This window comes from Hemitrygon akajei, chromosome 6, assembly GCF_048418815.1.
Source record: "Hemitrygon akajei chromosome 6, sHemAka1.3, whole genome shotgun sequence".
Classification (NCBI taxonomy): domain Eukaryota; kingdom Metazoa; phylum Chordata; class Chondrichthyes; order Myliobatiformes; family Dasyatidae; genus Hemitrygon; species Hemitrygon akajei.
In genome coordinates, this window is record NC_133129.1 from 79350099 (window position 1) to 79366742 (window position 16644).

The 16644-nt window shown below is 40.8% G+C and overlaps 1 protein-coding gene across 3 annotated transcripts in view; it reads left to right on the plus strand.

Moving 5' to 3' along the window:
* The window catches only part of jak2b (Janus kinase 2b), a 286317-nt gene extending 278251 nt beyond the window's left edge, over positions 1-8066 (plus strand). For all 3 annotated transcript variants that reach the window (XM_073048656.1, XM_073048658.1, XM_073048657.1), the window contains exons 22-24: positions 772-889; positions 2880-2993; positions 3966-8066. In XM_073048656.1, coding sequence (XP_072904757.1) covers positions 772-889; positions 2880-2993; positions 3966-4073 — 340 coding nt within the window. In that variant the 3' untranslated portion in view covers positions 4074-8066. The remainder of the gene's footprint in view (positions 1-771; positions 890-2879; positions 2994-3965) is intronic.
* The last annotated feature ends 8578 nt before the right edge of the window (positions 8067-16644 follow it).

Here is a 16644-nt window from a genome sequence, read left to right on the forward strand (position 1 = left end):
TGCATTAATTTTTGGCATGAGAATTTAAATGGCACAGCTCAGAAATGATGGGATCCAAGATGCTACCACACAAATTAATAGGAAAGAAGTTCTCCTCAAGGCTTTCAAGATGTTGCTGGCATAACAGGTGGCATTGCAAGTGAGATCTTTCTTCAGAGTGAGTAGGTCAACATTACTAAACATCCATGGAGTTGCCTATAATTATTTTGATAACACTATGTCCCTTTGGGAATTTCATGTTTAAACCATGCATGGTGCATGAAGTGCACCCTGTGATGTACTGTATAAGGGAAAGAAATAGTCTGTAACCTCTCAGAGCTTTGTATTGTCATTGGGATATATATTTCATTGTAATTAGCGTTCTTGAATTACCATTTTTCCCTGTGAGATCCATACCTAATGGCAGTATTGAACTCAGGACATTACCAATACCAATTTACATTCTATTATTGCTTTAGACAGCCTGCTGTAGGGCCATGAAGGTACAGGGAAACATAATCTATTTTTAGTTTGTCTAGGATAACATTGGCAGCACAGTGACACAGTAACTCTTGCTGCTCCCTTACAGCTTAGAACCTGACTTCCCTTGTTGACAAGTGAGCATGACTAAATTCCCATTCTGTATGGAAATAGGGAGAGAGGTAATATCTGAAGGAAATGTTATTGGGGGTCATCTTGGTTCAATGTATCAAATGCCTTACATATTGTTGTAACTAAGCAGAACATCTCACAGAGTGAATGAAATACCTTTTTTTTTGTCTTCCTAACCAGGTATGCTTTGGAGTCTCTAATGGAGAATAAGTTTTCTGTGTTTTCAGATGTGTGGAGCTTTGGGGTGGTGTTGTATGAGCTCTACACATACAGTGAGAAGACAAAAAGTCCACCATCAGTGAGTTTCCAGATTCTGCTGACTCAAACCTTTCTTTTCTACTTTATTAGTTTTACAATGGAAAACCTTCTTTGTGAAATGTGGCTTACTGTTAATGAATATTACTAGCTTAAGGATGTTTACTGCAAGTCTTTTTTATTGTTTTATTTGTAAGAATTTGGATTTAAGCTTTATCTTGTGTTAAACTCATGCTTTTGTCAGTACTAAAGCACAAGTGTGGGAGCCCTGAAATATTTGAAGAATGTACCTGTTCTAATACAAAGCCTGCAGATAGTTGTTTTAAAGTGCAAACCTGTACTGCTCTGAACAACAGCTACTTACAGAGATACCAGCTGCTGTGTTTTTGCCTGAAGATATCTTGGGGAATGGGTCACAGTCAAAAAGGAGTTTTCCCATGGCTGTCATAATGTAGTAACATGAAGATGAAGGAAAATGCTGTGTGTAGGCTGGAGAAAATGCCTTAGTGTGCATTTCAATCATCACCCACATACCGTCTGCATCATAGTGCTGCAACTGGCCCCAAGCCACAAAGTTAATGCTTGATATTCAGGCAGAGGTCAAAGCAATATCTGCTGTGCATTGTTTAAAAATCTGTAGTCAGCATTGTGAGAGTCATCAGTGATGTAATAAATACTATAGCAAAGAATACTCAGGTAGGCAGATGCACACATCAGTATACTGATGTCCCCTTTAAGCTGTGTGAATGCATGGCCATGCTGTAACTGAAATGCTCCCTCAGAGATAGCTTTCAGTGCCACGCAGCTGGAATTAGATGCAGCAGGAAAAAGTTTACGAAACATGAAAAATTTTCTTTGTTGTACTGTATTATACGCTTCAATTAAAAAATAAAATCAAAACTATATGATTTTAAAAATTTTCACAGTATGCATGTTACAAGAAAAAGCATTTAAAGTGCCACGCAGTTTTTAGGCCACGTAAAAACCTCCTACACATAGTAATGTTTGGTACGTGCAACTGTAAAATGCTGGTTCCACCAAGACTTTTTAATTTATTCTTTCATTTTAGAAGAACTGCAATTCCACCTGGGTCATTAGCAGTCTAATGATATAAACATCATTTTTTCCCCACTTTCAGAAAACCCACACTTCCTGGGTTCCTATTACACTTCTGATCCATCCAGGCTCTCTTACCTAACACCCCTTCTTTCCAGCCCCCTCATTACCCAGCTTCTTAACCCTCCCCTTTACGCTGCTGTTTCTATCTGCCCAACATGCATGCACTTAACTCACTGGGTCTCTTCTATCCCCTCCCACTACTGATTCCATATGCCTGTCACCCCCATCCTTGCCAGATTCCACTTGTCACCTTCCTTCCTAATCAAATTTAAAACTCTGCAGCTCTTTGTTGTTTCCACATATCAATTTCCAGTCCTTGTTTCTTTCCCCATCCTCCTGTTTCCTTTGCCTAACATCTCCCTCCTCAGCTTGGTTCCACCTCTCACCTCCAGCTCCAAACTTCTTTATATAGACTGTCTCCCTTTTACACTCGTAACTCTGATGCAGGGTCTTGATCTGAAACTTCAGCAATCCCTCTGTCTCCACAAATGCTGCCTAACCCACTGAGCTCCTCCAGCAATTTTTTTGTTCAACACACAAAATGCTGGAGGAACTCAGTAGGTCAGGCAGTATCTGTGGAAGTGATTTTTTTTTGTTCATTCCTTGAGTAATGTTCACTTACTCAGCTTTTATGGAAGTTTTTAATTAAGTCTGTAAATATCATTGCTCTAATTCCTGTTGGAAAGGTAGAGATTGGTGCACATATTGATGGTATTTTATTATATATATAGATTACTTCTGAAAAATATTAGCTGTGCTAGCATACATTTCCCCAGGAGATTCCAGGACCTTTTCCAAATAGGTCTTCAGTCAGAAATGTGTTGTGAATGGTTTTTATGTGTGATTCACATATAAATATAATAGTTACAATTCATTGCTCCTTGATTTACTAATCTTTCAATTGTTTCCTTCAGGAATTCATGCGCATGATTGGCAGTGACAAGCAAGGACAAATGATTGTTTTCCATTTGATCGAGCTGCTTAAAGCAGGAAGAAGGCTGCCTAAACCGGAAGAATGTTCTGACATGGTAATGAGTGTCCCTTGTGCTGATGGCTGGACTTGATGCTGGGGGAGAGAGTGAGGAAGGATGAAAGCTGGGTGGGGGGGCAAGATGATTTGGAAGGTTATAATGATGAGTGATGTTTCGGGGGAAACCTAGTTTACCAAAACGATTGATATCTTTCCTTCAAATCTAGAGCATGTATATTTTGAATCATCTGTATTTTGAATGAAGATCTTTGGCGCCCTCCATTATTTTCGTATGCTTGAGATTTCCCTGCTCTTTTAATGTTTAAAATAATTTTTCTTCGAGGCCAAGAAGAAAGATAATTGCCATATTTCCTTTAGAAGTATGGCAGTCATCAAGGTAGACAACTTCTTATTTCAGGAAACAGCAAACCTCTTGGTTCGACAACCATCAGATTCGAAGGAAGCTTGTGCTAGGTCTGAACCACTCTGACTAGAAGGTGGATGATATGATTTAATCTGATTCAAACTTAAAGTTGCATATGGCAAAGTCTGAAGATTTTTGCTGAATGCTTCTAAACAAGCCCACTGTATCTATTTATATTTTGGGGCTGTGCTATTCTTCTGTTAAATGTTCACACACACAAATCACTCTTAAGTTCTCTTTGTTTTTTGCACTCCCACATTTCAAATTGCCTAGTTTTTATGAGATGACAACCAAACACTGTCCAAAATCCCACATTAATGGTAATAAGAGGCTCCATGCAAAGAAAATATATGTAATATTCTCTGCTGATACAGTAGAAAGTGATCTTCCAAGACTAACAATAACTTCTGCGAATGAATGATTACACCTTCCTTGAGAACGCAATGTTTCCCATTATCTTGAGCATTTTTTAAAATTCTTTATATATTGCATTATCTACTTTACAGTGATGTTATGATGGTGTCAATCAATGTTTAAAATTTTCTAAATTAAGTATTATTAAAGTTATCTTTCTAATCTTGATCATTCATTTGTTCCCAACCTCAGATGTATTCTATCATGATGGATTGCTGGAAGAATGCATCAGATCAGCGCCCTAATTTTAGAGAACTTGCTCAGAAAGTGGACGCAATGAGGGATTCTGTGGGAGGATGAATATGCAGAGATTTCATCTGAGTCTCTTTCATCGTAACACAACTGCTGCTTATCCAATTTGAGGCTGAAGCATTCACTCTTGGATGATATTCCAAACTGAGGAGAATCGTCCCTTCATGTCCTGCCAGACTGGATCACTATGAACTTCTTTCGCATCTCCTGGGGAAATAGCAGCCCTTCAATGGTGAAATCACAGGGCAACCAACTGATGAATTCCAAAAAGTAATTGATTGAGCTTTGTAACTGTGCTGTAGCTCTCCATTTAAGCTGCTTAAAGTAGCAGAGTTACCTTTACAGAGATTCCTCTTCTTAATGGTGATAATAGGAAATTTCCCTTACAATGAACACCAAATTGCCTTGTTGTTGAATATAATACTGTATTATGTGTGCTATTTGGATAAGAGAAAGAATTCTAATTTTGTATTGATTTTTTAAATCTAAAACTGCTCTAGGGATTCGACATTGCAATCTCATTTACACTTACAGCATAAAGAAATATTGACAGGAATGGAAATGATGCCATGGTGTAAATATCTTAAAACAAAATTAGCTCTATTGTTGAAAGAAAAACAAGCTCTGGAGCTGAAATGTTTCTTAAATCTGCGAAAATGTGAATGTGAATACAGAGGTGCATTAAACAATATCTTGGAACGAATGTAGAACTGCAAAATAATGTGCATGTCAGAGATGGGATAAGTTAAAGATTATCCAATGGTGAAAAAAGTTAGAAATTACCTTTATGTATAGTGCAAAATAACCTAAAATTGCAAAAGAAGAAATATTTACTACATCAGGTATGATCTAAGATGCACAGCAATGCGTTATTAGTACAGGCCTGATTAATATTGTGTATTATACTGCAACTATGTGTGTATTTTTTTACAATTGGATCAATAATGTCTGCTTAGGTAACTATATGGAGACAAGCTCAGGGACTTTTGTTTTACATGTAGAGAATGCAGGGTTGATTATTTAGTCCATTGCAGTTAATTTGCATGTATTCCTTTACATACATTAATCCGTTAGCTCAGGCCAAGTTGCTACTGCACCACCATCTGTTCAAGGACAATCAGAGAGAGAAAATATCAGCCTTTCCAATAACACTTGTACCCTGAAAATGTTTCTTTTCAAACTATGCAAACTCCCATACACCCTTGACTTACTCTTCAGTACATCATGCCATTATAAAGGGACCAGACTTATTTTTTAGTTTGACTACTATAATGTAAAGATTCTGTACGGGATTAATCAGTGCTTAAAAAGCTTGTCTTTGCAAAATAATATATGGGTACTTCTGTAAATAAGGAGGAGGGGATTTTCAGTCACACAGTGTGACTCTGCTGTGTTTGATGGATTGCAAATTAGCTTGAGCTCTGGGTCCTGCTTGCTGATCAGTGTCACATTGCATCGCAGTCCATTCGTAACGCTGGGTCGCATGGACTGCATGCTTCAGAAAGTGGTCTGTCCGTGGGTCAAGAGAATGTAGGAAGAAAGGGACTGAGCAGTTGCCAGACTAATGAAAAAAAGAGCGGTCAAGAGATCCCTGAGGGCATCTCACTATCTGAGCAATATTCAGAATAGTTAGACAAGGCTAGATAGATTGAATTCAGAGGATTTTACCCCTAGTTGAGGTATCCAGAATAGGGTGAGGGGGTTACAGGGCCATGATACTGGGTATTTAGGAATGAGATGAAGAGAGACGGTGCAAGAGGAAAGGCATCAGATGCCTGGGATCTATATAGCCTAGAGAGTTTGTATCTCAGCAGTGCTGGGACCAGTATCTTGAAAGGCAGGTTTACAAGTGCTGTTGGGAAGAGTTTAAGTGTGCTTGGCAGGATAATGGAAACGTGAGAATCAAATGCAGAGATGGATATGAATCAGCTGAAGGCATTGAATGATACTTGAAAGTATATTGCAGCTATTAGGGATTTAACGGCAAGAATGGCAAGTTAACAATCTGAGTTACGGGATTTCCTACTGAGGTAGACAGGACAATGGAGAGTGAGTGGTAGTACTTGGTCGAAGAAGAGCAATGGAAAGGGGTGGTATGCTGAAAGTGTCTGCAAATGAGGTTACATAGGTTGAACTAAAGAACAAAAAAGTCTAAAGTGCGAGATCTCTGTCAGTGATAGTGGGGATTTTAGTTACTTTGATTCAGGGGTACAGTCCACATGAAAATAACTGAGGCCATAGATAGCTTTCAGATCAGTGAGAAGAATGTGAGAATGAGATTCCAACTGAAAATGCTCCTTCAAAATGAAAGGATGTGACTGTCAAAAGGTTATGATAATATGGGGCGAAATACGCAGGATTGATATAGGATTATGATAAATGGTGCCATCTCCAATGGAATCCTCCCACCAAGCTCATTTCCCCCCCGCCCTTTCTGCTTTCTGCGGGGACCGCTCCCCACACGATTCCCTTGTCCATTTGTCCCTCCCCACTGATCTCCCTCCTGGCACTTATCCTTTCAAGTGGAGCAAGTGCTACATCTGTCCCCACACCACCTCTCTCACTACCATTCAGAGCTGCAAACAGTCCTTCCAGGTGAGGTGACACTTCACCTTATGAGTCTGTTGGAGTCATATAATGTGTCTGATGTTCCCGGTGTGGCCTGACGTAGATTGGGGGACTGTTTTGACGAGTATCGACACTCTGTCCACCAGAAGAAGCGGGATCTCCCAGTGGCCACCCATTTAAATTCCATATCCCATTCCCATTCCGATATGTCAACCCATGGCCTCCTCTACTGTCACAATGAGGCCACACTCAGGTTGGAGGAACAACACCTTATATTCCATCTGGGTAGCCTGCATCCTGATGGCGTGAACATTGATTTCTCCAACTTCTGGAAATCCCTTTCCCCATCTCATTCAGCATTCCCCTCTCACCTTATCTGCTTGCCTGCCCATCGCCTTCCTCTGGTGCTCCTTTCCCGATTTCTTTCTTCCATGGCCTTCTGTCCTCTCCTATCAGACTGACCCTGCTCCAGCCCTGTATCTCTTTCACCAATCAACTTCCCAGCTCTTCACTTCATCACTCCCTATCCCAGTTTCACCTATCACCTTGCGTTTCTCTCTCCCCTCCCCCACCTTTTAAATCTACTCCTCATCTTTTCTCTCCAGTCCTGCCGAAGGGTCTTGGCCCGAAACATCGACTGTACTTGTTTCCTGTAGATTCTGCCCAGCCTGCTGAGTTCCTCCATCATTTTGTGTGTGTTGCTTGGATTTCCAGCATCTGCAGGTTTTCTCTTGTTGGTAAACAGTGTTTGATGTTTGGTGCAGGTTCAGTGAGCTGAGTGGCCTGTTGAATCTATGACTCTACTGTTAGGACCATTTTTAGTTTGAATCTCTTTATTTGAGTAATTTTGGTCACTAGTTTTTGGAAAGGGTGTAATTGCACTAGAGGAGAGGACACTGAACTCAGAAATGAGAGTTATGAGGATAGATCAGACTGAGGTTTTCTTCTTTTAATCAGAGGAGCTGGGGGAAGACAGGTGAGGACCTGAGAACAGTAAACTGGGAGAGCCTTTTTCTTGGGCAGTGGATCAAGGATGTAGAATTAAAGTCATTGGTCAGAGGTTTAGAAACTAGAAGCTAACAAAAATGCAAAAATGTTTTCACTTTGATGGGCAAGAGTCTGGAATTCACGACTGAGAGAATGGAGGAGGCCAAGCCCTTCATCACATTTAAACAGTATCTGGATGTGTACTTCAAGAGCTACATGCACCCAGAGCTGGAAGGTGGGATTAGACTGGGAGTTCTTGGTCAATTGGCACAGTGGGCTGAATGGCCTCTTACTTTCGTATAATTTTTCTGTGACTATCTTTATCCAACACTTATGTGCAGAGAATTAATACTAGCCGAACATCTAGCTACCAAGGACATACTCTATTCTGTGCACAAACTATTCAGAATATCCCTGTATCATTGACTGAAGTGGCCTTGTTATTGATTAGGGATTTACAACTAATAAAAATAACTTAGCAAGTCATATGTTCTTACTTGTTTCTTTGACCTCTGTTAAAATATATAATGCAACATTTAACAGTTACCTGACAAACCTCTCAAAGGTACATGTTGGTTTGCAGCCTAGCTGTTACTTGCTCTACATTTATTGTTGGTCTGTTATCACAAGTGATTCATTGCATTATTCTCTTGAACTGGAAAATTCCAAGACTTTGCATGCTGACAGGAGTCCTCGAGGATTATTTTAAAGCTGTGAATGAGAACCCTGGATCAAAGGCTGGAGGCCTTAAGGCATCCTGGATGAACAATAATTTGTTTCTGATACAGTGCTGAATGAGCCGTAGCTTGCCAACAGAAAGAGTTAAAATCAACAAATGATTTAGTGTATTTCCCGAAGAAGAAAATTTAAGTTTTCATAGTAAACCATTGGTGTAGTTATGTGAATGAAGTGCTTCTTTATGGAGGTCATCCCAATACCAATGGAAGTGACTCCAATATGAGTGGAACCAGACAAACCCCTTCCATAGAAGTCCCAAGAATTTTTAATAGGAGAGTAGATATCCCCCAGTTTGCTGGCAACCAGAACATACAAAAACAATCCAATGGTTTTCAGCCTGCCAGTGGTTCAGAGGACTGATTCTCCAATGTGCACATGTGACAGGAAACTCATAATTTCCAAACAGGACAAGCTGCTGTATTTCCCTGGGAAAAAATACAAGCAAGCTTATGTGCATTGATAAGCTTGGGCCAGAGGAAACCAGCGGATATATTGTACAGGCTAACTTGAAAACAAATGCCTGTTAACATTGTCTTTGATTCTGATATTGTCAAGCTAATTTTTCTTCTCATTTGGAAAACTGACATTGATTTGTATCTTTAGCATGCGTTCATTTTGACATTATCTGTTCAACAGAACTTAATTCTGCTCCCTAACTTAAGCACTTTATTCATGATTTAGCCTTGATTGTGTTGTTATAATACAAGCAAGCTGTTGGTGTTTGTGCATTATTCTGTAAAGCTGACAGCCAACTTCAGTATTTCCCTGACCTAATGCAGAAATCCCAAAATTGCTCCCAGACCTGCAGTGCAATTTTGCAGGCAAGCTCTGGCACTGACATAGCACAGTTCATTAAGGGCATGGAAATGTGTGATAAATTATCCTGAACTTGGAGATTGTTTGCTGAATCTACTGAAGGTATAAAAGAAACTTTCACCTATGCCCAAAGAATTCTGTGAAAGGGAACCAAGCAGATTTGAAATAACCTGGAATTTTAAAAGACATATTAAAATCTCTTAATTGTTCAAAATAAGGTTATTATCAAAAGAATGCATGTGTCACCGTATACCACCTGAAGATTCAGTTTCTTGCAGGCATTTACAGTGAAATGCAATAGAGTTAATGAAAATCTACACACAAAGACTGACAAGAAACCAATGTGCAGAAGAATACAAATAGATGTGCTGAATCCACAGCTTTGGTCTTCTACCAAACTGTGACATCTGACTTCTTAGCCTTCAGTGATGTTGTCAACACGATGAAAAGTCTGGGCATGCTTTTGCCCTGCAAGGGTGCCTGCAGTCACTGGCTTGAGGCTGCCTGATCTCATCTCAGAAATTTCCTCCAGCCAATTATTTTGAGGAGGATTTTTGCCCCAGCAGATCTAAACCAGATTCTGTAGATCAAAGACCAGTGTGTAGACCACATGATGCCAACTGATGAGCCATTCTCACTTTGAAATGTTATAATGTAAAGTGGAACTTGCCTCAATATATTCTAGAATTATTGGTATTGTTTTATAGTTTATAACTGTCACATGTACTGAGATACAGTGATAAACTTGTTTTAAATTACATCCATAGAAAACTGGCTTTGGGACCAGTGCAGAGGAGGTTCACTAAATTAATTCTGGAGATGAGAGGTGTAACTTATGTGGAGAAATCGAGTCGCCTGGGACAATACGCGCTGGAATTCAGAAGAATGAAAGAGTATTTTATACAAACATATAAATGTATGTAAGGGGTAGATGAGGTAGAGGCAGGAACGATGCTTTCAATGGTAAGTGAGACTAGAACTAGGGAACATAACCTCGGTTTGGAGAAGTAGATTTAGGACGGCGTTGAAGAGAAACAGCTTTTCCTAGAGAGTTGTGATTTTTGCCTAGCTTGGGGCAATTAAAGGCCATGGGGGGGAAAGCAGGTAGATGGAACTGAGCTCACAGCCAGATGGCCTACTGCTGCTTCTATTTCTTATACTGTTCTTATACACATTGAAGTAGTATAGAATACAGAATGTAGTGTTAGAGTTTACAGAGAAAGTGTAGTACAGGTAAACAATAAGATGCAAGAGCCATGAAGAGGTAGATTGTGAGGTCAGGAATTCATTTTTGATGTACAAGAGGGCCATTCCGGAGTCCTGAAGAAGAGTCTCAGCCCAAAATGTCCCAATTGTTTATCCATTTCCATAGATGCTGCCTGACCTACTGAGTTCCTCCAGCATTTTCTGTGTGTTGCTTTGGATTTCCAGCATCTGCAGACTTTTTTAAGTTTATTATATTCTAACTTATTTCATAAAATCATGGGACACAGATAGAGTAGACAGTCAGAATCTTTCTTGCAGGGTAGAAATATTGAATATTCAATGGTGCAACTTTAAGGTGACGGGAAGAGGTCACGTAGTGGTCAATGTGAGGCTATTACAGCTCAGGGCATTTCAGAATACAGAGTTAAATTCTGGTGCCATTCTGTAAGGACTCTGTACTATCCCTATGGAATGCATGGGCTCTCCCTAGTTGTTCCAGTTTCCTCCTACAGTCCAAAGACCCACCAGGTCATTGTAAATTGTCCCGTGATTAGGTTAGGGTTCATTGAGTTTGTTGAGGGAACGCAGCATGGCTCAAAGGACTGAAAGGGCCTACTCTGCACTGTAACACTAAATAAAATAAAGAATTATGTGTGGGTAAGGTTTCTACACTGACCTAGACCCTTTATCAGGTGCCCATGACCCCGACAATTTGTTCCATGCCCTCCTCTCACTGCCACTGTCAGGCAGGAGGCAGGTGCCTAGAGACACACCTCAAGGTTCAGAGAGAGCTTCTATACTTTCCTACAACCATCAGGATCTTGAACCTACCCACACAGGTCAGAAAAGGATTGAGGAAAAAGCCAGAATGAGATGGTGGAGGAATACAAAATGGTGATAGGTGAGACCAGGTGAGGGGGGAACATGGGTGGGTGTGGAGGGAGGGGGGAAGATGTGGGAAGCTGGGAGTTACAGTCCTGATGAAGGGTCTCAGCTTGAAACACCAACTGTCCATTTCCCTCTATAGATGCTGTCTTACCTGCTGAGTTCCTCCAGCATTTTGTGTGTATTGCTCAATGTTTCAGCATCTGCAGAATCTCTTGTGTTTCTGGTAAATGCATCACTATGTTGTAGTAAGACACTGACACTGGGATATACTGAGATGACAAAGATGACAAGATTTTATGAATGTATTTCCTTTTCCAAATTCAAAAACAGTCAGTTTGTTAATGGTTGATTATTTCACAGTCCCCTTTATTCTGAAAGATTTATGATAGATAACTAATTCTGGGTTGTCCTCAGTGAGGATGGTCCAATGACTTGACTCACCCTGCTGCTTTGCATAATAAGGACATTTACACTACACGCTGCATCCGTAAAGCAAACAGCATTATGAAGGACCCCACGCACCCCTCATACAAACTTTAATCCCTCCTGCCATCTGGGAAAAGGCACCAAAGCATTCGGGCTCTCATGGCTAGGCTATGTAACAGTTTCTTCCCCCAAGCTATCAGACGCCTCAATACCTAGAGTTGACACCAACTTACTGCCCTATTGTCTTGTTTATTATTTATTGTAATGCCTGCACTATTTTGTGCACTTTATGCAGTCCTGGGTAGGTCTGTAGTCTAGTGTAGTAGTTTTTTTTTCTTCTGTTTTTTACGTAGTTCAGTCTAGTTTTTGTAATGTGTCATGTAACACCATGGTCCTGAAAAAACATTGTCTCATTTTTACTATGTACTGTACCAGCAGTTATGGTCAAAATGACAATAAGAAGTGACTTGACTTGACTTGATAAGTCAATGTTTTATGAAGGGAACATCAATTTTATGATTTCTCGTTGAGAATGTAATCATCATTCTATAAAAAGGGGAAGCAATGCATGTGCTGCAACAAAATTTTTAGAAAGCATTTGATATGCTATGCACAGAAAGGACTGTTACATAAATTAAGGGGTGTGGTTTGAAGATTGCTAATGAATCCAGGAAAGTCTTGGAGTGTAAGCGTTAATTCTTTATTCCGTAGAATATTACCAATGGGTTTCTGCAGGAGCCAGTTCAGTGTCTCATTAGTTCATAGTTGCCATCAATTACTTGGATGGGAATGCAATTGGATCTTACAAGCTATTGACAATAGTTTCAATTTACCATTGTTCTACAGTAGCCCCAGGCCTCCACATTTACAACCATAAGATATAGATAGATAGATACTTTATTCATCCCCATGGGGAAATTCAACTTTTTTTCCAATGTCCCATACACTTGTTGTAGCAAAACTAATTACATACAATACTTAACTCAGTAAAAAATATGATATGCATCTAAATCACTATCTCAAAAAGCATTAATAATAGCTTTTAAAAAGTTCTTAAGTCCTGGCGGTTGAATTGTAAAGCCTAATGGCATTGGGGAGTATTGACCTCTTCATCCTGTCTGAGGAGCATTGCATCGATAGTAACCTGTCGCTGAAACTGCTTCTCTGTCTCTGGATGGTGCTATGTAGAGGATGTTCAGAGTTTTCCATAATTGACCGTAGCCTACTCAGCGCCCTTCGCTCAGCTACCGATGTTAAACTCTCCAGTACTTTGCCCACGACAGAGCCCGCCTTCCTTACCAGCTTATTAAGGCTACTTGGCCCATCAAGTCTGCTCTGCCATTCAATCATGGCAGATCTCTTTTTTCCTCAGCCCCACTCCCCGGCCTTCTCTCTGTAATCTTTGATGCCGTGACCAATCAAGAACCTATCAATCTCTGCCTTAAATACATCCAATGAACTGGCCTCCAAAGCAGCATGTGGTAGCACATTTCACACATTCACCATCCTCTGGCTAAAGAACTTTCTCCGCATCTCTGTTTTAAATAGACACCCCACTATCCTCAGGCTGTGCCCTCTTGTTCTAGATTTTTCACCATGGGAAATATCATTTCCACATCTACTCTGTCTAGGCCTTTCAACATTCAAAAAGTTTCAATGAGATTCTCCCTTGTTCTTCTAAATTCCAGCGAGTACAGACTCAGAACATCAACTGTTCTCGATATGATAACCTTTTCATTTCCAAAATCATCCTCGTGAACCTCCTCTGAACCCTCTCTAATGCCAGCACATCTTTTCTTAGATGAGGAGCCCGAAACTGTTCACAATACTCAACGTGAGGCCTCACTGATGCCTTGTAAAGCTTCAACATCACATCCCTGATCTTGTATTCTAGACCTCTTGAAATGAATGCTAACATTGCATTTGCCTTCCTCATCACCGACTCAACTTGCAAGTTAACCTTTAGGGTGGTCTGTACAAGGACTCCCAAGTCCCTTTGCAGCTCAGATTTTTGGATTTTTCCCATTTAGAAAATAGTCTGCAAATTTATTTCTTCTACCAAAGTGCATTTATTTCCAACATTGTATTTCATTTCATACTTTCTTGCCCATTCTCCTAATCTGTCTAAGTCCTTCTGCAGCCTTCCTGTTTCCTCAACACTATCTGCTTCTCCATCAATCTTCATATCATCTGCAACTTGGCAACAAAGCCAGCTATTCCATCATCTAAATCATTGATATACTGATAAAAAGTGGTCTCAACACCAACCCCTGTGGAACACCACTGGTCGCCAGCAGCCAACCAGCAAAGGATCCTTTTATTCCCACTCGCTGACTCCTACCAATCAGTCATGTTCTAACAAAACTAGTAACTGTCCTATAATACCTTGGGCTCTTAACTGGTAAGTAGCCTCATGTGTGGCACCTTGTCAAAGGCCTTCTGTAAGTCCAAATATACAACATTCCCTTATCTATCCTACTTGTAATCTCCTCAAAGAATTCCAACAAGTTCAGCAGACAAGATTTTCCCTTAAAGAAACCATGCTGGTTCTGTCCTTTCTTGTCCTGTGTCACCAAGTACTCCATAACCTCATCCTTAACGATTGTCTCCAACATCTTCCCAACTACTGAGGCCAGGCTAACTGGTCTATAATTTCCTTTTTGCTGCCTCCCTCTTTCTTAAAGAATGGAGTGACATTTGCAATTAAAATGCAGTGTCAAATGTACAAACAGGGGCTTACTGATTTATGCAAGACCAAAATGAGTCTTAAGAATTTGCTGGGATTTCCAGTCCATTGAATCTGACACAGCACAGATTTAAATGGAGACTGTAAGGGGAAAATGTATGATGCAAAAAAAAATCTTACTTCTAGACAATATACATTTTTGGAAATATTTTATTTCCAATATTAATAGCCTTATACATCTGTGAACGCCAAGGACATCAAAACACAAAATGCAACATATGTTGTTTGAAAAGCCACTCATATAGCTCTACCAGTAGCCCCAGGTAGGTGACCTGGGTCATGCAAAGGAGCGCCTACAGGACTGCTTTGAATCAGTGGACTGGACTGTATTGAGGGATTCATCTATTGAGGGATACCTGGATGAGTATGCTGCAGTTGTTACCAACTTCATTAAAACCTGTGTGGATGAGTGTGTGCCTACAATGACTTGCTGTACATTCCCAAACCAAAAGCCGTGGATAAACCAGGAGGTATGTCGTGGGCTGAAGGCTAGATCTGAGGCATTCAAGTCTGGCAACCCAGGCCTGTACCAGAAAGCCAGGTATGATTTGCGGAGGGCCATTTCAAGGGTAAAGAGACACTTTCAAACGAAGTTGGAGGCGACATTGGATGCACAGCAACTCTGACAGGGTTTGCTTCCTACAAAGCAAAATCCAATAGCATGAATGGCAGCAATGCTTCACTACCAGATGAACCAGATGAGGCCTTCAATGCATGGTTTGAAAGGGAGAACACAACTACAGCTGTGAAGATCCCTGCAGCAACTGAAGACGCTGTGATCTCCATCTCAGAGGCCAATGTTAGGCTGTCTGAAAGAGAATGAACCCTCACAAGGCAGAAGGTCCCAATGGAGTACCTGGTAATGCTCTGAAAACCTGTGCCAACCAACTAGTGGGAGTATTCAGGGACATTTTCAACCTCTCACTTGTTTCAAGAAGGCATCAATGATACCAGTGTCAAAGAAGAATAATTGGGCTGCCTTAATGACTACCACCAGGTAGCACTCCCATTGACAGTGATGAAACATTTTGAGAGGTTGCTCATGACTAGACTGAACTCCTTCCTCAGCAAGGACCTGGACCCACTGCAATTTGCCTATCGCCACAATAGGTCAATGGCTCTCCAAACTGCTTTAGACCACCTGGACAACACAAACACCTTCGTCAGGATGCTGTTCATCGCCTATAGCTCAACATTTAATACCATCATTCCCACAAACCTGATTGAGAAGTTGCAGAACCTGGGTCTCTGTACCTCCCTCTGCAGTTGGATCCTCGACTTCCTAACTGGAAGACCATGGTCTGTGTGGATTGGTGATAACATATCCTCCTCTCTGACGATCAACACTGGCGCACCTCAGGGGTGTGTGCTTAGTCCACTGCTCTCCTCTCTATATACGCATGACTGTGTGACTAGGCATAGCTCAAATACCATCTATAAACTTGCTGACGATGCAATCATTGTTAGTAGAATCTCCGATGTAGATCAGAGGGCGTACAGGAATAAGATATGCCAACTAGTGGAGTGGTGCCACAACAGCAACCTGGCACTCAACGTCAGTAAGATGAAAGAGCTGTTTGTGGACTTCAGGAAGAGTAAGACAAAGGAACACATACCAATCCTCATAGAGGGATCAGAAGTGGAGAGAGTGAGCAGCTTCAGGTTCCTGGGTGTCAAGATCTCTGAGGATCTAACCTGGTCCCAACATATTGATGCAGTTATAAACATAGAAACATAGAGAATAGGTGCAGGAGTAGGCCCTTCGGCCCTTCAAGCCTGCACCGCCATTCAGTATGATCATGGCTGATCATCCAACTCAGAACCCTGTACCTGTTTTCTCTCCATACCCCCTGATTCCTTTAGCCACAAGGGCCATATCTAACTTCCTCTTAAATATAACCAATGAACCAGCCTCAACTGTTTCCTGTGGCAGAGAATTCCACAGATTCACCACTCTCTGTGTGAAGAAGTTTTTCCTCATCTCGGTCCTAAAAGGCTTCCCCTTTATCCTTAAACTGTGAACCCTCGTTCTGGACTTCCCCAACATCGGAAACAATCTTCCTGCATCTAGCCTGTCCAATCCCTTTAGAATTTTATACTTTTCAATAAGATCCCCCCTCAATCTTCTAAATTCCAGTGAGTATAAGCCTAGTCGATCCAGTCTTTGTTCATATGAAAGTCCTGCCATCCCAGGAATCAATCTAGTCAACCTTCTCTGTACTCCCTCTATGACAAGAATGTCTT